The sequence below is a fragment of the Magnolia sinica genome, chromosome 1, assembly GCF_029962835.1.
Source record: "Magnolia sinica isolate HGM2019 chromosome 1, MsV1, whole genome shotgun sequence".
NCBI lineage: Eukaryota > Viridiplantae > Streptophyta > Magnoliopsida > Magnoliales > Magnoliaceae > Magnolia > Magnolia sinica.
The window spans coordinates 112,412,163-112,439,417 of record NC_080573.1 but is presented as its reverse complement, the minus strand read 5'-3'; the positions used below and the strand labels follow the sequence as shown (position 1 = coordinate 112,439,417).

General features: G+C 41.0%; 3 protein-coding genes across 3 annotated transcripts; 1 reads left to right on the top strand and 2 right to left on the bottom strand.

Annotated features, from left to right (window-relative positions):
* Nucleotides 1–5,012: 5,012 nt before the first annotated feature.
* Nucleotides 5,013–5,883, top strand: LOC131256620 (uncharacterized). Its single transcript, XM_058257593.1, has 3 exons — nt 5,013–5,220; nt 5,348–5,401; nt 5,578–5,883. The coding sequence occupies exons 1-3, from the start codon at nt 5,140–5,142 to the stop codon at nt 5,767–5,769; spliced, it is 327 nt and encodes a 108-aa protein (XP_058113576.1). The 5' UTR covers nt 5,013–5,139; the 3' UTR covers nt 5,770–5,883.
* A 1,518-nt stretch (nt 5,884–7,401) lies between these two features.
* Nucleotides 7,402–7,923, bottom strand: LOC131256557 (zinc finger A20 and AN1 domain-containing stress-associated protein 6-like). Its single transcript, XM_058257470.1, has one exon. It carries the CDS (start codon nt 7,881–7,883, stop codon nt 7,491–7,493), a length of 393 nt encoding a protein of 130 aa, XP_058113453.1. The 5' UTR covers nt 7,884–7,923; the 3' UTR covers nt 7,402–7,490.
* Nucleotides 7,924–17,484: 9,561 nt separating this feature from the next.
* Nucleotides 17,485–18,503, bottom strand: LOC131256460 (zinc finger A20 and AN1 domain-containing stress-associated protein 6-like). The gene has a single exon (XM_058257370.1). It carries the CDS (start codon nt 18,406–18,408, stop codon nt 18,016–18,018), a length of 393 nt encoding a protein of 130 aa, XP_058113353.1. The 5' UTR covers nt 18,409–18,503; the 3' UTR covers nt 17,485–18,015.
* Nucleotides 18,504–27,255: the final 8,752 nt, after the last annotated feature.

Genomic DNA, 27,255 nt, shown 5'->3' with positions numbered 1-27,255 from the left:
GCAATGGTATTTTCGTCTGAAAATAGTGTGTCCGTACATAATGGTTTAGTTTTGGAAAGTAGAGTTTGGGAGCATTTGGAAAAGAGGGTGGGTAAAAGGTGGGGTTTGCAGTCAGAAATTTCTCAGCGGATAATGAATCAAACAGATTTACTCGGATAGGGATTGCGTAGTGTGGGACTTCGACTACATGGTGTGGCACACACCGGAACAGACTTGGATTCGGGAAATCGGATTGCGTACTGAGTTACTCAGTGTGCTCTTATCATACTGAGTAAACTCAGTTGGGCCAACCTTGAATGTATGTTGTCTATCTAAACCGTCCATCCATTTTTCCATCTAATTTAAGGGGTTGACCGCAAAATTGAAGCATATCCAAAGATCAAGTGGATCATACCACTCGAAACAGTGGGGACAATGATTTCCATCGTTGAAACCTTTCTAGGCCCCACAGTGATGTTTATTTGTCATCCAACCTGTTCATAAGATCATACAGACAAGGATGAAGGGAAAACACAAATATAAACTTGATCCAAAACTTCTATGGCCCCTAAGAAATTTTCAACGGTAGACGTTCAATTCAACTGTTTCCAGTGGTGTGGTCCATTTAAACATTGGATATGCCTCATTTTTTGCCTCAACCCCTAAAATTATCTAGTAAAATGGATGAACGGAGAGGATAAAATACATAAATCATGGTGGACCTCACAGAGTTTACTCAGTGTGCTAGGCCTACTGAGTTACTCACTAAGCAATCCGCTTCCGCGTTTCGGTAGCGACCCCTCCATTGCCAAGCTCAATACTGGTGAGCCCCACCATCATATATGTGTTTTATTCAAACCGTCCATCCATTTTTTTCAGATTAATTTAGGACATGAACCAAAAAATATGCAGCCTAAATCTCAGGTAGGTCACACCATGAGATACAATACTAGTGGGCTACAAAAGTTTTGGATTAAGTTGATATTTGTATTTTCCCTTTATCCAAGTCTGTGTGATTTAATCAGTAGGTTGGATGTAAAATAAATATTACAGTGGGTGCTAGTATGTTTTTAATGGTTGATAATCAATCACCACTGTTTCTTGTGATGTGGATGTGGTCCACTTAAAATTTGTATCTGCCTCGTATTTTTGGTTGTGTGATAAAACATGTGGGCCCACTGAGATTTTCCTGCACCGAGCAGTGCCAGTACTGGGAAGGTCACTACCGAAGTAAATTATACCCACACCACTGACCTGAGTGGTGCCTATGCCTGGCAAGGTTCTTTGAGCCCCATCATAATGTATGCGTTATATCCCATCCATTTTGGCATGAGCTGCTAAATACTCATATCCAAAGTTCAAGTGGACCATACCATAGAAAGAGGTGGGAATTGAATGTCTGCCATTGAAATTTTCGTAGGACTCAGAAAAGTTTGGGATGAAATTGATATTTGTTTTTTCTCTTCATCCAAGTCTGTGCAACCTTAGGAATAAGTCTAGCCAGGGTCTTCCTTGTCCGTTCCTTGTGTAGATACGTAGGTCTAAAGAAGACCTGCCACGTGGCCGGAGGTGCCTTGGGTGTTGCTAGATCCACATATGGCCTCCTACTTTGGCAGGTGGGCTCCTCCATACGTGTGGGGGAGTCCTACTCCTTGGGTGTCATGTTGCTACCTCCCCAACTTTTTGATGGGCCTTAGAATTTGGGCTTCGGCCCGCTTTTGACCTTGGGCTTGACTGGACTGGGTGGACTATTGACTAGGTGAGTTGATTGGGCGAGCAGACCCATTGAGTTGAGATTTCCAGGATTTACTCTCCTGGGGCTTAAGTTTATGGGGTTAGGTTTAGGTTTAGGTTTAGGTACCATTTAAGGTTTAGTTCCTATCCAACTTGATCAACTTATCAGTTTAAGGTGGGGTGTCTACAATAAGATAAGCACGAGACGGTGAACCCCATGTCCTGCGTGAAAGTCTCTACGGTGGATGTTACCCTCTCCATTATCTACGATTTTCCTCCCGGGTATGGCCCACAGGAGTTATTGATCGGTGGGGAATTTGGGGCCTTATTCGAGTTGAATAGCACTAACAAATCACCATGGCCCCAAAATAGTTGGAACATGTGGTTAGTACCGTAGCTTCGATTATATGTGATAATTCACATGTAAGATCCTGTGTACTATCTAAAGTTGCCCAGTTCACATATGATATGTATTGGAGTACTTGACAACTTTTTTTTTTTTTTCAGGAAAAATATCCATCTATGGGGCCTATCTTGCTGTATATGTAAAATTCAATCGGTTTATCAGGTTCTCTCTTAGATGTTAGATGCGATGATTAAAAAATTAATAAATAAAAAGAAGCTAAAACCACAACTCATATGGAACACACCGGATAAACACAATGAGCATGGGATGCCATCCATAGGCTCGTGTGTGGGCCACCATGGTGCCTAATCCATAGGCTCGTGTGTAGGCCGCCATGGTGTGTATCTTTCATCAAACCAGTTAATAGAGTATAACTCATTAATAGAAAAACTCAGGTAGGGCCACATCGTGTAAACTTAGTGGTTTTAAAGCAATTTTTGTTAGAATGTGGAGAGAGAAAAAAAGAGCCTCTTAGAAAACTCAGGTGGGGCCACACCATGTAAACTTGATGATTTTACGACAATTTTACATTGCTCCCGTTAGTGTGACTCATATGAGTTTTTGACGCAGGGAAGAGTGTGAAAAAGTGAAGAGGAAGATCATTGTCTTCCTCGAGTGATTAAAACCTTGAATTCGCAAGGAGGATTCTTGAATCCACAAGAAAATAAGAGAGAAATTTTGAGTATTTTATTAAATAATGTGTAACTGTATGCTTTTTTTTTTTAATTACACCACTAATAAAGAAAAAAATAAAACCTTAATTCAAATTTCCCCAAAATAGCAAAATTCTTCTAAAGCTTAATATTCCAATTCTAACAAAAATAGAAATTTCTAAAAATAGTAATTTTAGGCTGGCATAGTAGGCCGTTTGACCCTTGAAGCATCGTTACAAAAAAATTAATAGGTCATGCGTTTCGTGATGACGCTCAAATCAAAAGTTATGGTCAATTTATGATTTACACTTTGAACAATAATTTCTTCCTCTTCAAAATGAATTTCTTTGAACCAGATGTACCTATGCATTGTTATGCTATACCCTACATAAGAATGGGCCCAAATCTGACGAACTATTTCTAGTTTTGTTTGAGCTTCTTTTGTTCCAACTATACTAAGAATGCATCAACACAACATCCTTCATCAGTTTTTAATTAGGTTCATATTATGTTTGTATGGTCCAAACAATGTTAGCCATATAAATTGCAATTAATTCATTATCAATTTTATTATTGATCTTATCCTTCTTTTTTTTTAATCCTTATGCATTTGAAAGCTTGTTATAGAGTATTGAGAGAAGATCATCGTCTCTTCCCTTGTCTCCCTACTCACGCTACTTTATTAACCATTCATCTTTAAAAGATAAAAACGGTGATAGATTGAGTTGTTTAATATTTTATTTTGGAAGATTTCGAAGTGTGATCTGGACCATCATGTCAAAGACTTGATAGACAACCTTGGCCCTCACACATGCAAACCCCATCACAATATGGAAGTTCCTAGTTAGCCATAGCCATTATTTTAAAAGGTCAGCTTAATTTAAAAAAATTTTAAGTTGGCCGATTAATAAAATAGGGATTTTTATCGTAAATTTTTTTCGACATTGTTAAATCTAAAGGCTACAAAGCCAAGACGTGGCAACACCGTCATACAAAAGATCAGGACAAGATCTTTGTAGCTGATATAATCGACAGAAGAAAATTGTGGGATACCAAAGATGGCCATTTCCCGTGACACATGTTAGACGACCAAGAAGACTAGAAGCACACAACTGTCACATAATAATGTGGTAGAATGTAAAGAATCATAATTTAAGTAATGGCTTAGGAGAGCATGCATAATTGAATAGCTAGTTGGTGCTGATATACTCTAAAACACATGAGGGAATGTAATTAGCTAAAGCTTGTTAATGACTGGCTAAAAATATGAACATCATAAAAAGTCGTCCCCTAACGTATAAGTATAATCGACCACATTTTGCTGATTAGCAAATTAATCAAGAGAAGATCATGAATATTGATTCCGAATACTTCTCCAACAACCACCTTACATGCCTATAAATAAAACAAAAAATGAAGAGATCTACAATCATGCTAATCCAACAGAATTCTCTTGTACAATGCTACATTGCCTACCCGTCATCCCTCGTTGATGCCTGTCGTAGCTTAGTACAGTATAATCTTGATGTAACTCCTCCACGGCTAGCCAACGCAATGTTGCAAACTAATTAGTTTCTTTATTACGGTAGTGATCGGCATTCAGTTCGGTTCAAGTTGCATTTGGCTCTAACACACCCAACAGGTATACATCACATGAACAACTTAATTTGAGCAGAACAGTTGTTGGGTTTATCGTGTCGTGTATGTCATCTAACAGACTCATATACGACCCGTCAGGACAAGAGAAGTACCAAAACTCTAGCCATTTCAAAGCTTGTAAATGGGGTTAATTTTAAATGATTTACAGGTAAATGGTTTATAGTCTGTGTTTGGATGCTGAAAATTGCCTGTAAATGCTTTTCTACGGCTTGCAGGTTTTGACCCTTCCACTTTCATGCTTGATTAAAGTTCTCCTCTGCCCTTTGATTTTACAGATGCGGATTGGCTTGTTACCCGAGGTGGATGGTGGAAAAGCTATTTTATTTGATTGCATGTGCTGTACTAATGTTCTGCATTTTTGGAGTCATATCATTTCCAGCAGGCTTATGTTTTTTAATGCTGTAAATTTCAGGTTGTATCGTGGTGATCCAGTGCTAAATCCTCTTACACCTTGGGATATACCTCCATTGAAAAACATTTTCTGTACATATGGGATAGATATGAAGACTAAGGTAATGTGCTATTTTATTTGAATAATAATTATTTCTAAATTCTTCTTTTAAAAAAAATTGTAATTTGTTATGATCGAGCCAATTGTGGCACTGCATCTGTCTAACCCTGACATTCCTGAGTTAATTTTTGGATTCTCATTGGGTATGAGCGAAGTTTGTGAGTGTTTAACTCCTGATACTGTAAATAATAAGTATCATGGATGTGAAAACTGGTGGAGGCAAGTTTTTTCAGTACAAGGCTTATTGTGAAAAGCATAGCTTAGATCAGAAAAAGAAGGTCATATCAATTGCTTTTAAAGAATGGATATCTTATGATGCATTGTCTTTCATAGGATAAAAGTCTTATGTTACAATGCATAAGTTTATTTCCCCTGCCTCATCTTGGTTTTTATCAATTTCTACAGGCTGAGAGTCTGCAACATGGACCTGATGAGGTCCGCCGCATTAAGCAAATCCGGGTCAGTGAGAATGTACTATAATCCACCTCTTGTCTGTTTTCTCATTCATTATCGGATCCTCCTTTTGGGTTTCCTTTCCAGCACTTCCAACTCTCAATTCTACTCTCTTTCCTTTCCCTACGCATATCCATCTATATTTCATTTCTTGTTTGAGAGTTTCATTTCATGTGTTGCAGCCAGCAGGCCAGAGCTACCTATTGAGGTTGCAGGGCCTGCTACGTACAATTCGAATGGAGAATGCTGGTGGAGGCAATGATGACGTTGGCCTGGAAGTAACAGAAGATGGACGGGTGGTGTTATCTCAGGGTCCGCCAAGCACGACGACACCGGTGATGACGGGTGCAACCATGACTTTGTATTATTTGTGAAACCTAGTGTTGTGTAACAGTTTGATTGAGTTAAACTTTAAATAGACTGTTGTTAACTGTTTTGTTGGTATTGTGGCTTTCATGATTGATTGTTTCATGAGTGGATTGAATGAATGAATTAGTAGTTTAAATAAATATTTAAAAAAAAAAGTTTTTAGCCTCAATTTGTAACTGAGGCTTGAATTTAGCCTCGGTTGTTGATAACCAAGGTTGAAATTTCCGTGGCTAAAGACTTTAGCCTCGTTTGTTGAGAACCGAGGTTAAAAATAGATTTAGCTTCGGTTGGAGGCAATTGAGGCTAAAATTCGAATTTAGTCTCAGTTGAAAACAATGGAGGCTAAAATTTTGATTTAACCTCATTTCGAGAAAATTGAAACTAAAAAGGTTTTTAGCCTCATCTGAAGAGCCGAGGATATAAAAGTCATTTTAGCCTCAGTTGCTAAAACTGAGGCTAAAGCCTTTAGCCACAGGGGTTTCAACCTCGGTTTGAATAACTGAGGTAAAACTGAAACTAAAAGCTTTAGCCGTAGATTTTAACCTTTTTAGCCACAGTTTTAAACTAAGGCTAAAATCCTCTTTTCTTGTAGTGCCAACAGGTATACATCACATGAACAACTTAATTTGAGCAGAACGGTAGTTGGGTTCACCGTGTCGTGTATGTCATCTAATAGTCTCAGATACGACCCGTCAGGACAAGAGAAGTACCAAAACTCTAGCCATTTCAAAGCTTAGGTGGTGTGGTCTCCATTTCAAAGCTTATGTGGGCCACACCAATAAAATACACAGCTTTTAAGGGTGATTGTACATTACTCCCTGGGGTGTGTTCCAACCGATGCAATGAAAAGGATGAGTTGCACCACTAACAACATCTATTTTTGGCATATTTTGTTTTTTAAGAGGCTGAATTGATATATTTCTCCAATTTGGAATTTATAATTGAATTGAAATTTGTCTTTAAAAAAAAAAAAAAATCAATTGTATTTTTGGATGTTTGGAATTTTTTTTATTATCAGAATGCATTATGAATGAAGGGCACCGTATTTTGGTCCCTCCGGATTGTGTGCCACACACCTGGTATATTTGTATGATGATCTGAACCATTCATCCTGTGGACTCATCCGCAATCAACCAAATCTTTCTTTGATTTATACTATCTTAGCCATCTAATAAATTAGTCTTTTCACCTAATAGTTTGTCTTTTAGTATTCTTTTTTACGCCACCAGTACAGGTCCAGAACTATCTAAACACCTTGAATTTTGGACCATGGCCCAACCTCTATAAGAACCATGAAATGAATGGTTTTGATCCGATCCATATAGGCGACATATAACTTGACCTATTTTTCTAAGCCACATGAAATTCACAATCCTGGCCACTCATCTGGTAGGCCCTCCAGTGGAAATGTCAGACGATCCACTAGCATACAATCAAGGAACGAGAATGGCCTTAGGCAAGATAACTAATTAGGACGGCCTGGGCTATCACATTAGTAAAATCCAAAACCCCACCACTAAACCCAGCCCTAGTGGATTTCTTAGCCCACGCTTACAGCTGGTGCAGCATTGATTTGGGTTAGAGGGATCCAATGGGGTGGGTTTGTTCAAAAAAAAAAAAAAACTAGGCTGTTTGGATACAAAAACCAAATTCAGTATCTTCAAAAGCAAAAGAAAAAAACAAAAGTAATCAATCCAGTATAACTGTTTGGGTGCAAAAACCAAATTCAAATCCTCTCGCACTTATCCGCTTTAACGGTTGGATTCTCTCTTGCGATCACATCCCGGCCCATCTTCTTGAAATCAAACGAGCAGTCGTGCTTGTCCCAGAATCGATGTACGGAGCAGAACGTGCCTCCGCATCGGCACTGGAAGCCCGTGAGCCCGACACGCTTCCTGCATAACCCGCACCGATTCGGGAGTTGTTTGGCAGGACCATCATTAGCATTGGTGGTCCCTCCTTCATTGCCGCTGCCGTGGGCCAACTGAATTGGTAGTCCCACACACATGGCCGTTGATTGCTTGAGGATGAAATCTTTGTAGCACTTGGAGCAGAGATTTTTTGTTGCATCACTGCCGAAGAATCCACAGTTGTTAGAGCAGAGAATTGGTAGGTCCATCTCAAGAGATTGAACGGACACGATTAGCTTGATGAAAGACAAGAGAAAAGGTAGAGTAATAAAATAAAAAAATCGGCGTTAGAGCGGAATATATAGAGCTCTAAGTTTGAGGATTAGAAGTATCTGGAGGTTTCAAATCCAAGTTCGAGACCAATGCAACGCCTGTTTTACGCAGCGCAAAATAAACCCAAGTTCTGTGGGGTCCACCATGTTGTATATACAAAATCCACTCCGTTCATCAAGTGAAAACCATCATTTGGACCGTACATGTAGAATATAATCTCCATTAGGAACTGTCATGGATCACAAAAGAGGAACAATGCAAAATTGCTACTCGAACCGCTAAGTTCACACGGTGTGGCCCCAGTGGATTTTTATTTTTAATTTTTATATCATATTTACTCTTCGTATTCTTTTGATCCTGATGAATTACATCTTATCAACGGCTTTGATGAAAGATACACGACTTGGTAAGCCCACAAACAAACCTATAGTTTAGCATCCTCTCCCTACTTTTCAACGTGGTGCGGCCCGTATGAGTCGTGGATATAGCTGATTACTGGTTTAGCATCTAACATCGAGCATAAAACCTGATAGACGGAGCGGATTTTACATATACAATATAGTGGGCCCCACAGACTTGAGTGTTTTTACGCAGTGCTGTAGAAGACTCCGGACCGGTTTAGCCACTAAATGTGCCATGTCCGACCTGAGAGCAGATAAGAGAAATTTCCAACTGTGAGCCCCACCTTTTACCCACCGTGTTTTCCAAACGCTCACGAACGTTACTTTCCTAAACCAAATCATTTTGTACAGAGACACTACTTTCGGATGAAAACACCTTGCATATGGCCAGGTCGGTAGACCTATAGCTACGAATTATAGCGGTAAGCGAAGGTGCTAATAGCGCAGCCATTGCTTCAACTGATTCGTAGCACCAAGTTTTCTCGCTACGAATATAAATCATAGCCATTTCTTCTATAGCAAACGGTTCTTACAACTATGGATAAATGAGTGAGTCTAACATGAAATTCAACTATCCTAGCATAAAATTTAACAATCTTAACATGAATTCAACAAGCCTTAAAGAAAATTAAACGAGACAAACTGAAAATTCAGCAAGACAAATATGAAATTGAGAGAGGCATATTGGAAATTGAGCAATTCGAACATGAAATTGAGTGAGGCAAACTGAAAATTAAGTGAGGCAAATATGAAATTTAGCAAGGCAAACTGGAAATTCAGCGAGGCAAATATGAAATTAAGCGAGGCAAACTGGACATTCAGCGAGGCAAATATGAAATTGAGCGAGGCAAACATAAAATTTAGCAAGGTAAATGGGAAATTGAGTGAGGCAAACTGAAAATTCAGCGAGGCAAACATGAATTTTTGAGTAAGGAAAACTAGAAATTGAACAAGGCAGAGAGGAAATTCAACGAGGCAAACTGAAAATTGAGTAAGGCAAACATGAAATTGAGTGAGGCAAATAAGAAATTGAGCAAGACAAATTGAAAATTGAGTAAGGCAAACATGAAATTGAGCGAGTCAAATTGAAAATTGAGCGAGGCAAACTGAAAATACAGCGAGGCAAACATGAAATTGAGTGAGGCAAATTGGAAATTAAGCAAGGAAAACTGAAAATTCAGTGAGGCAAACGTAAAATCTAGCAAGGTAAACCGGAAATTAAGCGAGGCAAACATGAAATGGAATGAGGTAAAGAGGAAATTGAGTGAGACAAACTAGAAATTGAGTGAGCCAAACATGAAATTGAGCGAGGCAAACTGGAAAACGAGTGAAGCAAACATGAAATTGAGTGAGGCAAACTGAAAATTCAACGAGGCAAACAGGAAATTGAGCGAGGCAAACTGAAAATTCAACGAGGCAAACATGAAATCGAGTGAGGCAAACTGAAAATTCAACGAGGCAAAGATGAAATTTAGCAAGACAAATTGAAAATTCAACGAGGAAAACATGAAATTCAGCGAGGCAAACTAGAAATTGAGCTGGGCTAACATGAAATTGAGCGAGGGTAACATGAAATTTCATATTTGCCTCGCTCAATTTCCTGTTTACCTCGTTGAATTTCATGCATCATGTGAATCACTGCCTTTAGTTTCTTTATATCCACGAATGACCCGAAAGAGGAGATGATGTACAGATTTAGGAATTATAGGATGCCTAACTCGAGCCTTTCCACAGTATACTCAAAGCCGACTCCACATCACTGCACAACACACACGGTGAGAGAAGTTACCCCCATTAAAACATTCATAATCATTTATTGGTCCCTCTGTGATGTGGTTAACATTATATCTAAAAAGCTAATATTAACATCTTCTATTGTGATTAACTACATGGGTTTAAATTTTTCAAGTTTGAGTTGAGAAGAATGTCGGGGCAGCCTAATCGAACTAAAACTTAATATTTATAATAAAAATAAAAATAAAATACTTTCGGTCATCGATCTGATAGAATTTCGCAAATCTGTTGAGTTAGTTGGCTAAATCAGTTTCTCCTACCTCAAAATCATATATAATATGTCAAAAAAATCATTCCGGCTTGCAACGTAACACACGACTGTTTTACGGTTGGACAGGCAAGAAGTCGGGTCCATCTTGCTCCCTGACCACCTAGCTACTGAAGTGACATCACAAAGTTATATGGGTCCAATCATGATGTATGTTTTATATCCGCACCGTCCAACCATTTGGAGAGATCACTTGAGGGCATTAGACAAGGAATAAGTCAGATTAAAAGCTCGAGTGGACCCCACCACCGAAAACAATGGAGAGAGTGACGGCCGTTTGAAATTTTTGATGGTCTGAGCCATCTTCGTCTTTCAATCCTGAGCAAGGCAAATAGGAAATTGAGCGAGGCAAACATGAAATTCAACAAGGCTCAAAGGAAATTGAGCAAAGTACACATGAAATTGAGAGAGGCAAACATGAAATTGAGGCTCGTTAAATTTCATGTTTGCATCGCTAAATTTCATGTTTGCCTCGCTCAATTTCACGTTAGAGTCACTCAATTTTATGTTAGCCTCGCTTAATTTCACGTTAGCATCGGTCAATTTCATGTTAGCCTAGCTCACTCAATTTCCAGTTTGCCTCACTCAATTTCCAGTTTGCCTCGCACAATTTCCTCTTTGCCTCGCTCAATTTCCAGTTTGCCTAATTGAATTTCATGTTTGCCTCGCTGAATTTCCAGTTTGCCTCTCTCGATTTTCAGTTTGCCTCGCTCAATTTCATGTTTGCCTTGCTGAATTTCCAATTCGCCTTGGTGAATTTCCAGTTTGCCTCGCTCAATTTCATATTTGCCTTGCTCAAGTTCCAGTTTGCCTCATTCAATTTCCAGTTTGTCTCGCTCAATTTCCTGTTTGCCTCGCTCAATTTTCAGCTTCGTAGATTCTGAGTAGTTATCCCCTTGAGGAAGACGGGTTTAGGGAATGAGGGGTTTTGAGGGAATTGGGTTTGAAAAGAAGAATATTGGTAAATAGAAGACCTAGAGATGAAGAGGATTTAGGAAAATGGGGTTTAGTGGGGAGGATTGGATGCAGGAATGGGCTTAGAGAGGTTCTTAAGTTTTAAGGAAGAAGGATTGGAAAATTTTCGAAATGGGGGTGTTTAGGGGCTAAAAAAAGGGCTAAAGGGGGGCCCCACAAGTGTGCAGAGAGCCCCACAAAACTCATGGATTGGTAGGGTGGTGGCCCACCGCCCCCAATGTCTACACTACCAATGGCTATGGTTATAATCCGTAGCCACATGTATACAGAATCGACGGTGCAACTTTGATGTATGCAATGGTATTTTCGTCTGAAAATAGTGTGTCCGTACATAATGGTTTAGTTTTGGAAAGTAAAGTTTGAGAGAATTTGGAAAATAGGGTGGGTAAAAGGTGGGGTTTACGGTCGGAAATTTCTCAGCGGATAATGAATCAAACAGATTCACTCGGATAGGGATTGCATAGTGCAGGACTTCGACTACATGGTGTGGCACACACCGGAACAGACTTGGATTCGGGAAATTGGATTGCGTACTGAGTTACTCAGTGCGCTCTTATCATACTAAGTAAACTCATTTGGGCCAACCTTGAATGTATGTTGTCTATCTAAACCGTCCATCCATTTTTCCATCTAATTTAAGGGGTTGACCCCAAAATTGAAGCATATCCAAAGATCAAGTGGATCATACCACTAGAAACAGTGGGGACAATGATTTCCATCGTTGAAACCTTTCTAGGCCCCACAGTGATGTTTATTTGTCATCCAACCTGTTCATAAGATCATAAAGACAAGGATGAAGGGAAAACACAAATATAAACTTGATCCAAAACTTCTGTGGCCCCTAAGAAATTTTCAACGGTAGACGTTCAATTCAACTGTTTCCAGTGGTGTGGTCTATTTGAACATTAGATATGCCTCATTTTTTTGCCTCAACCCCTAAAATTATCTAGTAAAATGGATGGACGGAGAGGATAAAATACATAAATCATGGTGGACCTCACAGAGTTTACTCAGTGCGCTAAGCCTAGTGAGTTACTCACTACGCAATCCGCTTCCCTGTTTCGGTAGTGACCCCTCCATTGCCGAGCTCAATACTGGTGAGCCCCACCATCATATGTGTTTTATTCAAACCGTCCATCCATTTTTTTCAGATTAATTTAGGACATGAACCAAAAAATATGCAGCCTAAATCTCAGGTAGGTCACACCATGAGATACAATATTGGTGGGCCACAAAAGTTTTGGATTAAGTTGATATTTGTACTTTCCCTTTATCCAAGTCTGTGTGATTTAATCAGTAGGTTGGATGTAAAATAAAGCTTACAGTGGGTGCTAGTAAGTTTTTAATGGTTGATAATCAATCACCACTGTTTCTTGTGATGTGGACGTGGTCCACTTAAAATTTGTATCTGCCTCGTATTTTTGGTTGTGTGATAAAATATGTGGGCCCACTGAGATTTTCCTGCACCGAGCAGTGCCAGGACTGGGAAGGTCACCACCGAAGTAAATTATACCCACACCACTGACCTGAGTGGAGCCTATGCCTGGCAAAGTTCTTTAAGCCCCACCATAATATATGTGTTATATCCCATCCATTTTGGCATGAGCTGCTAAATACTCATATCCAAAGTTCAAGTGGACCACATCATAGAAAGAGGTGGGGATTGAATGTCTGCCATTGAAATTTTTGTAGGAAGTTTGGGATGAAATTGATATTTGTTTTTTCTCTTCATCCAAGTTTGTGTAACCTTAGGAATAAGTCTAGCCAGGGTCTTCCTTGTCCGTTCCTTGTGCAGATACATAGGTCCAAAGAAGACCTGCCACGTGACCGGTGGTGCCCTGGGTGTTGCTAGATCCACAGATGGCGACCTACTTTGGCAGTTGAGCTCCTCCATACGTGTGGGGGAGTCCTACTCCTTGGGTGTCCCGTTGCTACCTCCCCAAATTTTTGATGGGCCTTAGAATTTGGGCTTTGGCCCGCTTTTGACCTGGGCTTGACTGGACTGGGTGGACCATTGACTAGGTGAGTTGATTGGGCGAGCAGACCCATTGAGTTGAGATTTCCAGGATTTACGATCCTGGGGCTTAACTTGTTGGAATATTTGGTTAAATTAAATAGACTATTAAAAATCGAGAACCAAAAAAGGAAAATAAATTTTGAGAAAGAAGAACTTATTGAATGAGTCGAGGCGTGACTGAGTCACTCGGCTTGAAATCGAATTTGCTCCCCTTGGACAGCGTCCCAAGTGCAACAGGTTTCCAGAGCAATCGACCTCCAGGATACAACGACTATGACCCGGTCCCAGCGGTGCACTCACTGTACACGGGCTCGAACCACTTGCAGTTTAATCCGAAAGTGCTGAGTTGACTCAGCGATGAACTCAGTAGAAAAATGCTTAAAACCGAATATCAGAGAGCGTTTTATAAGAGAAGAATTTTTCGTATATATGAAACTGGAATCGGTTGTCTTTATATAGACTCCGAAGTGGTGCATAAGCACCCTTTATAAAAGGTTAGGTCCGTTGGGTTTAAACCCAACAGGTGCGACCAACCGGAAGGGACGCATCTCTCTGGTTTAAAACGAAAAGGCGCAAGTGCGAGTACACTACCGCACATACAGTCCTGCGAGTACCCGTCCCGTCGCGCACACGCACACGGACTCGGACTCGGCTCGGCTCGGCACGGCTCGGCGCGCGCGTGCGTGTGTGGTTAATGGCATAGATTAGAGCTATTGGCATAGCCCCCCCCCCCCCAGGACCAAATTCACATGCCCCCTGAAAGGGGCTCAAGCCCTATGCAAAAAGACTATCTTATATACAAGATAGTTTACTATGTCAAATCTGATGTGGGATAAAACCCACAAATCAAAAGTACTGCAACTTTTCAAAATTGGAGGGAAATTACCGAAAATTTGAAAATTCAAATTTTAATGTTATTTTAAAACAAAATACAACATAACTTTATGGGGTTAGGTTTAGGTTTAGGTATGATTTCAGGTTTAGTTCCTATCCAACTTGATCAACTAATCAGTTTGAGGTGAGGTGTCCACAATAAGATAAGCACGAGACGGTGAACCCCATGTCCTGCGTGAAAGTCTCTACGGTGGATGTTACCCTCTCCATTATCTACGATTTTCCTCCCGGGTATGGCCCACAGGAGTTATTGATCGGTGAGGAATTTGGGGCCTTATTCGAGTTGGATAGCACTAACAAATCACCATGGCCCCAAAATAGCTGGAACATGTGGTTAGTACCGTAGTTTTTCGATTATATGTGATAATTCACATGTAAGATCCCGTGTACTATCTAGAGTTGCCCAGTTCACATATGATATGTATTGGAGTACTTGACAAAACTTTTTTTTTCAGGAAAAATATCCATCTATGGGGCCTATCTCGCTGTATATGTAAAGTTCAATCGGTTTATCAGGTTCTCTCTTAGATGTTAGATGCTATGATTAAAAAATTAATAAATAAAAAGAAGCTAAAACCACAACTCATATGGAACACATCGGATAAACACAATGAGTATGGGATGCCATCCATAGGCCCGTGTGTGGGCCCACATGGTGCCTAATCCATAGGCTCGTGTGTAGGCCGCCATGGTGTGTATCTTTCATCAAACCAGTTAATAGAGTATAACTCATTAATAGAAAACTCGGGTAGGGCCACATCGTGTAAACTTAGTGGTTTTAAAGCAATTTTTGTTAGAATGCGGAGAGAGAAAAAAAGAGCCTCTTAGAAAACTTAGGTGGGGCCACACCATGTAAACTTGATGATTTTATGACAATTTTACACTGCTCCCGTTAGTGTGACTCATATGAGTTTTTGATGTAGAGAGGAAGATCATTGTCTTCCCCGAGTGATTAAAACCTTGAATTCGTAGGATTCTTGGATCCACAAGAAAATAAGAGAAAAATTTTACTTATTTTATTAAATAATGTGTAACGTGTATGCTTTTTATTATTATTATTATTAAACCACTGATAAAGAAAAAAAATAAAACCTTAATTCAAAATTCCCCAAAATAGCAAAATTCTTCTAAAGCTTAATATTCCAATTCTAACAAAAATAGTAATTTTAGGCTGGCATAGTAGGCCATTTGACCCTTGAAGCATCGTTACAAAAAAATCAATAGGTCATGCGTTTCGTGATGACGCTCAAATCAAAAGTTATGGTCAATTTATGATTCACACTTTGAGCAACAATTTCTTCCTCTTCATAATGAATTTCTTTGAACCAAATGTACCTATGCATTGTTATGCTATACCCTACGTAAGAATGGGCCCAAATCTGATGGACTATTTTTACTTTTGTTTGAGCTTCTTTTGTTCCAACTATACTAAGAATGCATCAACACAACATCCTTCATCAGTTTTTAATTGGGTTCATATTATGTTTGTATGGTCCAAATAATGTTAGCCATATAAATTGTAATTAATTCATTATCAATTTTATTATTGATCTTATCCTTCTTTTTTTAATCCTTCTGCATTTAAAGGCTTGTTATAGAGTATTGAGAGAAGATGATCATCGTCTCTTCCCTTGTCTCCCTACTCACGCTACTTTATTAACCATTCATCTTTAAAAGATAAAAACGGTGATAGATTGAGTTGTTTAATATTTTATTTTGGAAGATTTCGAAGTGTGATCTGGACCATCATGTCAAAGACTTGATAGACAACCTTGGCCCTCACACATGCAAACCCCATCACAATATGGAAGTTCCTAGTTAGCCATAGCCATTATTTTAAGAGGTCAGCTTAATTTTTAAAAAATTTAAGTTAGCCTATTAATAATATAGAGATTTTTATCGTAAAAATTTTTCAACAATGTTAAATCTGAAGGCTACAAAGCCAAGACGATCAGGACAAGATCTTTGTAGCCGATATAATCGACAGAAGAAAATTGTGGGAAACCAAAGATGGCCGTTGCCCGTGACACATGTTAGACGACCAAGAAGACCAGAAGCACACAACTTTCACATAATAATGTGGTAGAATGTGAAGAATCATAATTTAAGTAATGGCTTAGGAGAGCATGCATAATTGAATAGCTAGTTGGTACTGATATACTCTAAAACACATGAGGGAATGTAATTAGCTAAAGGTTGCTAATGACTGGCTAAAAATATGAATATCATAAAAAGTCGTCCCCTAACGTATAAGTATAATCAACCACATTTGCTGATTAGCCAATTAATCAAGAGAAGATCATGAATATTGATTCCGAATACTTCTCCAACAACCACCTTACATGCCTATAAATAAAACAAAAAATGAAGAGATCTACCATCATGCTAATCCAACAGAATTCTCTTGTACAATGCTACATTGCCTACCCGTCATCCCTTGTTGATCCCTGTCGTAGCTTAGTGCAGTATAATCTTGATGTAACTCCTCCACGGCTAGGCAACGCAATGTTGCAAACTAATTAGCTTCTTTATTACCGTGATCGGCATTCAGTTCGGTTCAAGTTGCATTTGGCTCTAACACACCCAACAGGTATACATCACATGAACAACTTAATTTGAGCAGAACAGTAATTGGGTTTATCGTGTCGTGTATGTCATATAACAGTCTCATATACGACCCGTCAGGACAAGAGAAGTACCAAAACTCTAGCCATTTCAAAGCTTAGGTGATGTGGTCTCCATTTCAAAGCTTAGGTGGGCCACACCAATAAAATACACAGCTTTTAAAGGTGATTGTACATTACTCCCTGGGGTGTGTTCCAACCGATGCAGTGAACATGATGAGTTGCACCACCAACAACATCTATTTTTGGCATATTTCGTTTTTTAAGAGGCTGAATTGATATATTTCTCCCATTTGGAATTTATAATTGAATTGAAATTTGTCTTTTAAAAAAAAAAAAAAATCATTTGTATTTTTGGATGTTTGGAGTTTTTTTTATCAGGATGCATTATGAACGAAGGGCACCGTATTTTGGTCCCTCCAGATTGTGTGCCACACACCTGGTATATTTGTATGATGATCTGAACCATTCATCCTGTGGACTCATCCGCAATCAACCAAATCTTTCTTTGATTTATAATATCTTAGCCATCTAATAAATTAGTCTTTTCGCTTAATAGTTTGTCTTTTAGTGTTCTTTTTTATGCCACCAGTACAGGTCCAGAACTATCTAAACACTTAGAATTTTGGACCATGGCCCAACCTCTATGAGAACCATGAAATGAATGGTTTTGATCCGACCCATATGGGCGACATATAACTTGACCTATTTTTCTAAGCCATATGAAATTCACAATCCTGGCCACTCATCTCGTAGGCCCTCCAGTGGAAATGTCAGACGATCCACTAGCATACAATCAAGGAACGATAATGACCTTAGGCAAGATAACTAATTAGGACAGGCCTGGGCTGTCACATTAGTAAAATCGAAAACCCACCACTACACCCAACCCTTGTGGATTTCTTAGCCCACGCTCACAGCTGGCGCAGCATTGATTTGGGTTAGAGGGATCCAATGGGGTGGGTTTGTTCCAAAAAAAAAAAAAAAAACTAGGCTGTTTGGATACAAAAACCAAATTCAGTATCTTCAAAAGCAAAAGAAAAAAAAAACAAAAGTAATCAATCCAGTATAACTGTTTGGCTGCAAAAACCAAATTCAAATCCTCTCGCACTTATCCGCTTTAACGGTTGGATTCTCTCTTGCGATCACATCCCGGCCCATCTTCTTGAAATCAAACGAGCAGTCGTGCTTATCCCAGAATCGATGTACGGAGCAGAACGTGCCTCCGCATCGGCACTGGAAGCCCGTGAGCCCGACACGCTTCCGGCATAACCCGCACCGATTCGGGAGTTGTTTCGCAGGACCATCATTAGCATTGGTGGTCCCTCCTTCATTGCCGCTGCCGTGGGCCAACTGAATTGGTAGTCCCACAATCATGGCCGTTGATTGCTTGAGGACGAAATCTTTGTAGCACTTGGAGCAGAGATTTTTTGTTGCATCACTGCCGAAGAATCCACAGTTGTTAGAGCAGAGAATTGGTAGGTCCATCTCAAGAGATTGAACGGACACGATTAGTTTGATGAAAGACAAGAGAAAAGGTAGAGTAACAAAAGAAAAAACCGTCGTTAGAGCGAAATATATAGAGCTCTAAGTTTGAGGACTAGAAGTTTCTGGAGGTTTCAAATCCAAGTTCGAGACCAATGCGCAACGCCTGTTTTACGCAGCGCAAAATAAACCCAAGTTCTGTGGGGTCCACCATGTCGCATATGCGAAATCCACTCCGTGCATCAGGCGACAAACATCATTTGGACCGTACATGTAAAAGATAATCCCTATTAGGAACTGATATAGATCATAACAAGAGGAACAGTGAAAATTTGCTACCCGAACCGCTAAGTTCCTACGGTGTGGTCCCATTGACTTTTTTTATCAGACACATTTTGTCATATTCTCTTGATCCTGATGAATTACACCTGATCAATGGTTTTGATGAAAGATACACGAATTACTAACCTCACAAGTAAACCTATGGCTTGACATCCTCTCCCCATTTTTCAATGTGGTGCGGCCCATATGAGTTGTGGATTTAGCTGATTACTTGCTTCAGCATCTAACATCGATGATAAAACCTGATAGACGGACCAGATTTTACATATACAACATGGTGGGGTCCACAGACGTGAGTGTTTTTACGCAGTGCTGTGGAGGAGTCCGGCCCGGTTTAGCCACTAAATGTGGGCCATGTCCAACCTGAAAGCCGATAATGAATCAAACAGATTCACTCGAACAGGGACTGCGTAGTGCGGGACTCCGACTACATGGTGGGGCACACACCGGACTCTGATTCGGTAGCGACCCCTCTCGTGCCGAGCTCAGTACTGGTGGGCCCCAACATGATATATGAATATTCACGCCGTCCATCTATTTTTTCAAATTATTTTAGGACATGATTCCAAAATTGAGGCAGCAATCTCAGGTAGATCACACCATGAGATGCAGTGGTGATTGAACACCCACTATTGAATACTTCTTGGGGTCACAAAAGTTTTGGATTAAGTTGATATTTGTGTTTTCCTTCGTTTAAGTTCCGTGTGACCTCATGAACAGGTTGGATGGCAAATAAACATCATGGAAGCACTAGGAAAGTTTCAACGATGAGCATCATTGTTCCCACCACTTTCCGTGGTATGGTCCCTTGAACTTTAGACCTGCATTATTTACAAGCTCATGCCCTAAAATCATATGCCAAAATGAATGGACGGTGTGGATATAATACATACATTATGGTGGGACCCCAAAACTTTGCAACGTCAACACATCACCATGTGCCGCACTGCACGGAACCAGATTGCGTGGTGCCACACAGGTGTGTTGACTTTACCAATTTCGGTGAGCCCCACCATGATATATACCGTGCTCCGTTTTGTAAGTTCATTCTAAAGCATGGCCCCAAAATAGGGCTGATCAAAAGCTCAAGTGGTCCACACTACAATAAGTAGTAGGGATTGAACCCCTATCATTGAAAACTTCTTAAGTTCATATAAGTTTTGGATTAAGCTAATATTTATGTTTTCCCATCATCAAGGTCTGTGTAACCTTTTTATTTTTTACACACGCACACACACCCCACACACTCACGCTAGTGGAATTTCACCACCTATGGGTACTCGAACCCTTGACTAGGTGTTGAAACTCCAGAGAATTTCATCATCTAGGTCTGTGTAACCTTACGAACAGGTTAGATGGGCAAATAATCATCATGGTGGGTTGTAAGAAGGTTTCAACTGCGGTCATGATTGGTCTACATGGAATCCAAGCGGTGAATCTGGTGCTTCTCACCGTCACCGTACATCCAAGGAATCACCCTGATCAAAAGCCTAGTTTTACACACCTATATATATCCATGTGGGGCAATCCACCTGAGTTGTGTTGAGATGTGGAGTCACATCTGGGCAGCGCCACTTAACCGGTTGAGGGGCCTACTCGATCGGTCGAGGGCTGGCTCGACTCAAAGTCAAGCGAGCTATGATTTTTTGAGTCCGTGGTGCTCGACAATCGAGGGTCTACTTGATCAGTTGAGCAGCCTCCTCGACCAGTCAAGGTTACGCAAATTCGTTTTCAGATTTTGCACGGACTGCGGATTTTTGAGACGGTTTCACAAGAGGTGCGAAAGGAAAGTTGCCTAAACTATAAATAGGAGTCCCTAGGGCTTTTTTAGGGTCATGTGAGTTATTATAAAGTGTAGGCAAAGGGTTTTCTCTATACATTTAAGAGAAAAAGTTAGTATATTGCTTGTAATCTCATTTTTTCATAGTGGAAGTTTGCACCCGTGGTTTTTTACCTTTGTTTGGGGTTTTTTCCACGTATATCTTGTCTTGTGGTTTGTTTGGTATGCTTTAATTCTACTTCTAAATTATATTTCTTTTTGTTTATCGTTTGTGGGTGAGATCGAATATGGGATTTTGGTTCACTACGTTGTTGGTGTGCAACGCAACAACTGGTATCATAGCTTCTATTGGGAGCGATGACAGAAGAAGGGAAGATTAGAATTGAAAATTTTGATGGTTTAAACATTGCCTTCTAGAATATGCAGATAGAGGATTATCTGTATCAGAAGGACCTCTATATTCCTCTAGGAGGAAAAGAGAAGAAACCATAAAAGATGACAAATAATGAATGGTCTTTATTGGATCAGAAGGCTTTAGGAACGATCCGACTCTCTTTGTCTAAAAGTGTCGCCTTCAATATATCCAAGGTAAAGACCATAAAAGAATTAATGGAAGCCCTAGCTACGATGTATGAAAAACTCTCAACATCCAATAAGATTCATCTTATGAAACAGCTATTCAACATGAAGATGTCAGATGGTGGGAGCATGACTGAACATCTAAACGAGTTCAATATAGTCACGAGCCAGTTGGAATCCATTGGCATTGTTTTTGAGGACGAGGTCAGGGCGTTATTGATCTTGTCCAGTTTGTCAGACAGTTGGGATGGTTCAGTGATTGTTGTGAGCAATTCTTCAAGGTCGACAAATCTGAAATTTGATGATGTAGTCGGTCTAATTCTCAGCGACGAATCTAGAAGAAATGCATCAGGAGTTTCAGGAGATTCAGGGAATGCTCTAAACGTTAAACGAAGAGGAAGATCGCTGAACAAATGAGGTAATAAACACGGACGTTCTAAGTCGAGGAAAAAGTCTAAGGGACTGAAAGATAAAGACGAGTGTTGGCATTGCAACAAGAAGGGGCACATAAAACATGATTACAGGGCGCTTAAGAAACAAGAAGGAAGCTCTTAAGGTGAGAAGGATTCAGTGAATCTATCTGAGGAGAGTGACACAAAGGCATTGATTGTCTCTTGATGCGAGGAATGAGTCTTGGATTATAAAATCGGGTGCTTCATTTCATGCCATTCGTGTAAGGAAGTTCTGCGTAATTATGTGTCAGGTGACTCCGGGAGAGTCTACCTGGGTGATAATGAGCCGTGCAGTATTGTTGGAAAGGGAGATGTTCATATAAATCAGAAAGACGGAACGGCTTTGAAATTGAAGGATGTCAAACATGTACCGAGTTTAAAATGGAATTTGAGCTTAGTGGGGCAGTTGGCCGATACCGGATATGTGACAACATTCACTAGTGATTCCTGGAAGATCACAAAAGGTGCCTTGGTGATATCTCGAGGAAAGAAGAAATGAACTTTGTACGTGACTTAAGGATCGTATAGTTCACTCGCAGTCGCATCAACTAGAGTGAATGGGTAGTTATGGCATCAGAGGTTAGGACATATGAGTGAGGAAGGGATGAAAGTGCTATTGTCAAAAGGAAAGCTACTAGGGCTGAAGTCTATTGACTTGAAATTCTGCGAGGACTGCGTGTATGATAAGCAGAAGTGGATAAGTTTCAAGAAAACAGGACGCGCTCCAAAGACACATCTGTTGGAGCTTGTACGCATTGATGTATGGGGACCGGCACAGGTATTATCTCTTGGTGGCTCACGTTATTTTGTTTCTTTTATTGATGATGATAGTAGAAAACTGTGAGTTTATTTCTTAAAGCATAAATCTGATGTATTTGATGTATTTAAGAAGTGAAAAATAATGGTAGAAAATGAGACAGGTAAAACAGTAAAATGTCTCAGATCAGATAATGGGGGAGAATACTATGATAAGAAATTTGACGAGTATTGTGCGGTAAATGGAATTAAACATCAGAAAAGGATTCCAGGGACACCGATGCAGAACGGTGTGGCTGAGGGAATTAACAGGACCATCCTTAAGCGGGTCAGGAGCATGAGGTTACATATAGGGTTGCCCAAGACGTTTTGGGCAAATGCTGTGAATACTACCGCATATCTCATCAATAGAAGTCTCTCAGCACCATTGGATGGTGGGCTACCAAAAGAAACATGGACTGAGAAAGAAGTGAACCTTGCACATCTGAGAGTGTTCGGTTGCACTTCATATGTTCACATTGATGCAGAGCACAGAAACAAACTGGATGTGAAGTCCAGAAGGTGCACATTTATAGGCTACATGTAAGGCCCGTGTCCTAGTCTGTACCATTCCATTGGCTTCCGCGGTCCCTCGACCCGTATCCGATGTTTACGCGTGATCCTAAGCCAAGACCTGCATACCGAAGTCGGCTCAACCCGACACTTGTATCTTAGCGACCGCGCCGCTGCCGCGGTTCCAACGCCGCGACTCGCGCACCGAACCGATACTCAGGCCAGGAGATGTAGGCCAGCATTTGTTTCAAAGAAACGCCGCACGTTGTGAATTTCGAGGGAATCTCTACGTCATGTCCCATCAATCAATCAATCAATCAATGTCAAGTACAACCATACCTCAAGTACAAGCCCCATCCCTCCCTTTTCAAAAGTCAACTCTCTCTCTCCCTTCACCATCCCTCTCTTACCCCATTTTCAACCACAACCATACCTCCCATCACCTTTTTCTTACAACCACCACATCACCCATCCTTATCATCCCATCACTTCTCTCTCTCCCTCATTTCTCAAAAATCTCTCCCAAGCACCATCCCACGTCCAACCTCCCTCTCTCTCAAACCACAAGTGTGGCCTACCCTCTCATCTCTCATCCACACCATCAAAATCCCATCAACCACCATCAAAAGTGAAGGTAAGGAGTATAGAAGGCTAAGGGAGCAAGGAAGAGGCCTAAAGGTGGGTGATTTTTGAGTTTCTACCGTTGATTTCATGATCTGAGGGCCCACTTGTTGTGGGACCCACTTGATGTATGTGTTGTATCAATGGAGGACCCATAGTGGCAGGGTCCTTCCTCTCCATCACCGTCTCTCTCTATTACTCTCTCTCTCTCTCTCACTTTCGTTATTGATGGCCCACCTAATGATATATATATATATATATATTATCCATGCTTCCATTTAGTGGACCACACTACAACCCCCTGGTGGAGCCCACCTTGCTGTCCAAGCATGGATGAAGGAAAATACACATATCAGTTGATCCAAATCTGGGTGGGCCGCCACGTGGACCCCACCATGGCGGTGCGTGGAGCCAACCACGATGCCTGTTTTATATCCATGCAGTCCAGCGTCTCTGGACGCTAGACGGGCGTGGCTAACATGGGTGCGTGTACTGACAGGGGTGTGTACTTACGAGTTAACAAAAAAAAGGGTACTTTTGGGGTGGGCTACTCATGTAGGTCCCACTTTGATGTTTGTATATAATCCAAGCCGTCCATTCCGTTCCTCAGCTTATTTTAGGCGTTAAGCCTAAAAATAAAGCTGATCCCATTTTTTGGCGGGCCATACCGTAGGAAATAGTGGTGTCTACCGTTGAAAACCACCTGGATCATTTTTCTCACTAAAAATAGGCCGCATATTGGACTCATTTGGTCAGTCTTAAGCCGCACGATTCAATGGTTGGGCCGGATTTCCTTGATGCGAGACCCACCTGTGAAAAACCACAGGAAACCTGATTTTTTTGTTTTAAAAAAAAAAAAAGCAACAAAGGGGGCAGCGCTAACGCTGCTGCTGCAGAATGCAGGCAGCGCCTGAGTGCCTGGTGGATGGACGGCCCGGCAGGGACCCACGGTCCCAGCCGTGGGCCCCACCATGATGTGTGTCAACCATCAACACCATGCATTTGATGGGTCCCCTCGGACCAGGAGGCCACCCCAAAAATCAGCCTCATCAGAAGCTCAGGTGGCCCACACGGTAAGAAACAGTGGGTTGAACATCTGCCATTGAAACCCTTTTTGGGGTGTCCAAAAGTTTTAGATTATTATGAAATTTGTTTTCCCACTTCATTTGGGTCCGTATGACCTCATCAACAGACTGGATGGCAGATAAACATCACCGTGGGTCCCAAGTCTACGTAACCTGATGAGCAGTTTGGGTGGCAGATAAACATCACCGTGGGCCCCTGGTCAGTTTGGATGGGAAATAAACATTCGGTGGGCCCTAGGTCTGCATGACCCTATCAACAGGTTAGATGGCAAAATAGACATTACGGTGGGCCCCAGGTCTATGTGACCTTACCGACAGGTTAGGTGCAAAAAAGCATTACAGTGGGCCCAGGTTGGGTGGAAAATAAACATTATTGTGGGCCCCAAGTCTGAGTGACCTTATCAATGGGTCGGATGGAAAATAAACATTATGGTAGGCCCCACATGGGACCCACTTATGTATGTATTGTAATCCACACCCTCCATTAGTGTGGGCCCCATCATGATGCATATGTTTCATCCAAACCGTCCAATCATTTTAGAAATTATTTTAAGGCCATCTTGGCGTATTTGTGGGCCATTCATTGAGGCCCACTTTGATTTGTATAAGGCCCATTGTTGAGGCCCATCTTAAATTGTATAAGGCCCATTGTGATGTGTGTAAGGCCCATGGGTTATGGCCCATTGCAATGTATATATGGCCCGTATATGAGGCCCATATGATTAAGCCCATCTTAATGTAGTTATGACCCATCCACTGATATATATATATATATATATATATATATATATATATATATATATATATAAGGCCCATGTTATGAGGTCATTTGATGTATTAGAGGCCCATGGGTCGAGGCCCAATAGGACGTACATAAGGCCCATTGTAGTGTGATTCCACCATGGTATATGTGTTGATTTTATAGCGGGCTATACCTTGGGAGCAATAATGGTTTGATGTCCACATTGTAAGGATGATGTTGGTTAAATGTCTACATTGTCACTCTCTCCCTAGGGCTCATTAATAGGCCTGTACCTATAGCGTATAGGCGGTCTGGGCACATCTTCGTTTTGATCAGAGCCCATCAACACATAATATGCTTAGTATAGATCCATGGTTCATGATCATACGCATCATATGTACGCCTGATGTGAGGATTGACTGATCATTGCACATGCCTTCGGGTAGATTGTTTATGGATTCCCTGATAGGCGAAGTTGCCCTACATGAGCGCACGGTATGCGCAGGATTGTTGCATATCTGATAGTATGATTCATGCACTTGCATTTGTGTTATTGTGATTATTGTATGCCCTAATGACATCAGGGCCATAGCCTCCACAGACACATCGTGGGTGGCTAGATTGGATACCGAAAATATTGTTACTAAGCATCGGGGCGTCATAGATGTCCCTGGGTGAAAATTCCTAAACCCGATGATACCAGAGGATGACTCAAACGTCGAGACCGAGTGGATATATGAGCGCACAAGGGCCGAATACCAGGAGGCTGCGTCTCCCACTGTGTCGTGGTCAGTTGGAAAGGGGTGTAGCCTTACTCCCCTGATGTTAAGGGGCAATACTAGGCTGAGTTTGACCAGCTCGTAAATGGGTCCGCTATCGATATGCCGGATAGGTATTGATAGACTATTGGCCAGGCGGATAGTGAGGTCTCTTACGCTCACTTAGACTGTGCGACTAGGAGAGCGGCAGTGCTACTTGGAGTATACTAAACCCCGGTGATTATCCAGAATGAGAACTGTATTGATATATGATGAGGATTGACATGCCTGAGTTGCATCTCGCATCGCATAGCCGTGTTATGGCCGATAGCATTCATATCTTGCACCGCATAGCCTTGGTACGGCTGATTGCATTCATGAACTCATCAACATGATTCCACATTACTCTAACCTTACATTCTGAGCACGCTTATATTACGCACACACTTACACCACTCACTAAGCTTTCTATAAGCTTATGCACGATTGATGCGTGCAGGTAACGCCAGGACGCAGCCGTAGCCTCATCAGAGTTGGAGCGTGCAGTCGAGCTTTTGAGTTTCTGTTATTATCATCATGTATTTCCTTTCAGACGCATTGTACTTAAAAGTTTTTTATTATAGTGGATTTTGAGATGGTGTTCTTGTAGTTATTGTTTGTGGGTTATGCTTATGGTTATGCTCATTATGAATTAAATTGATATTAGAAATCCTCCTTGTAGGATCCCAGGATCTGAACCTGGTAAATGGGTGCCGGGAGCCGAGAATGGGGTTCTACGGATGCTGTCGGCTCTGGATTCGGTGATCAGGAATTTTGTGAGCCCGGTTTCCGAGTTCGGGGCGTAACACTACGGGTAGCATGATTTTGGCTACAGGTTTTAGCATACAGAAAATATGAAAATTATCAGAATCAAAGATGTAGTCTTCAATAAAAAAGTGATGCATAAGCAGCAAAATAAGATCGAGGAGAAAGAATTCGTAGAGTTGGAAGAGTTACCGGACACAAGTGTTACAACGCCACAGGATGATCATGTACAGGAGCATTATGAGGTAGAGCCATAGACACCGGTTGTGAGGAGGTCTACTCGGGAGAGGAGACCCACGGTCCGATACTCACCCTCCTTACATTATCTACTGCTGACAAATAGTGGTGAACCGGAGTGTTTTGAAGAGGCATTACAATT

Excerpts from the sequence above, each read along its gene's own strand:
- LOC131256557 (XM_058257470.1), bottom strand. The coding sequence starts at position 7,883 with ATGGACCTACCAATTCTCTGCTCTAACAACTGTGGATTCTTCGGCAGT.
- LOC131256620 (XM_058257593.1), top strand. The coding sequence starts at position 5,140 with ATGGATGTGAAAACTGGTGGAGGCAAGTTTTTTCAGTACAAGGCTTAT. Across the intron at positions 5,221-5,347 it reads GCTTAGATCAGAAAAAGAAG|GCTGAGAGTCTGCAACATGG; the intron begins GTCATATCAATT and ends CAATTTCTACAG. Across the intron at positions 5,402-5,577 it reads GCCGCATTAAGCAAATCCGG|CCAGCAGGCCAGAGCTACCT; the intron begins GTCAGTGAGAAT and ends CATGTGTTGCAG.
- LOC131256460 (XM_058257370.1), bottom strand. The coding sequence starts at position 18,408 with ATGGACCTACCAATTCTCTGCTCTAACAACTGTGGATTCTTCGGCAGT.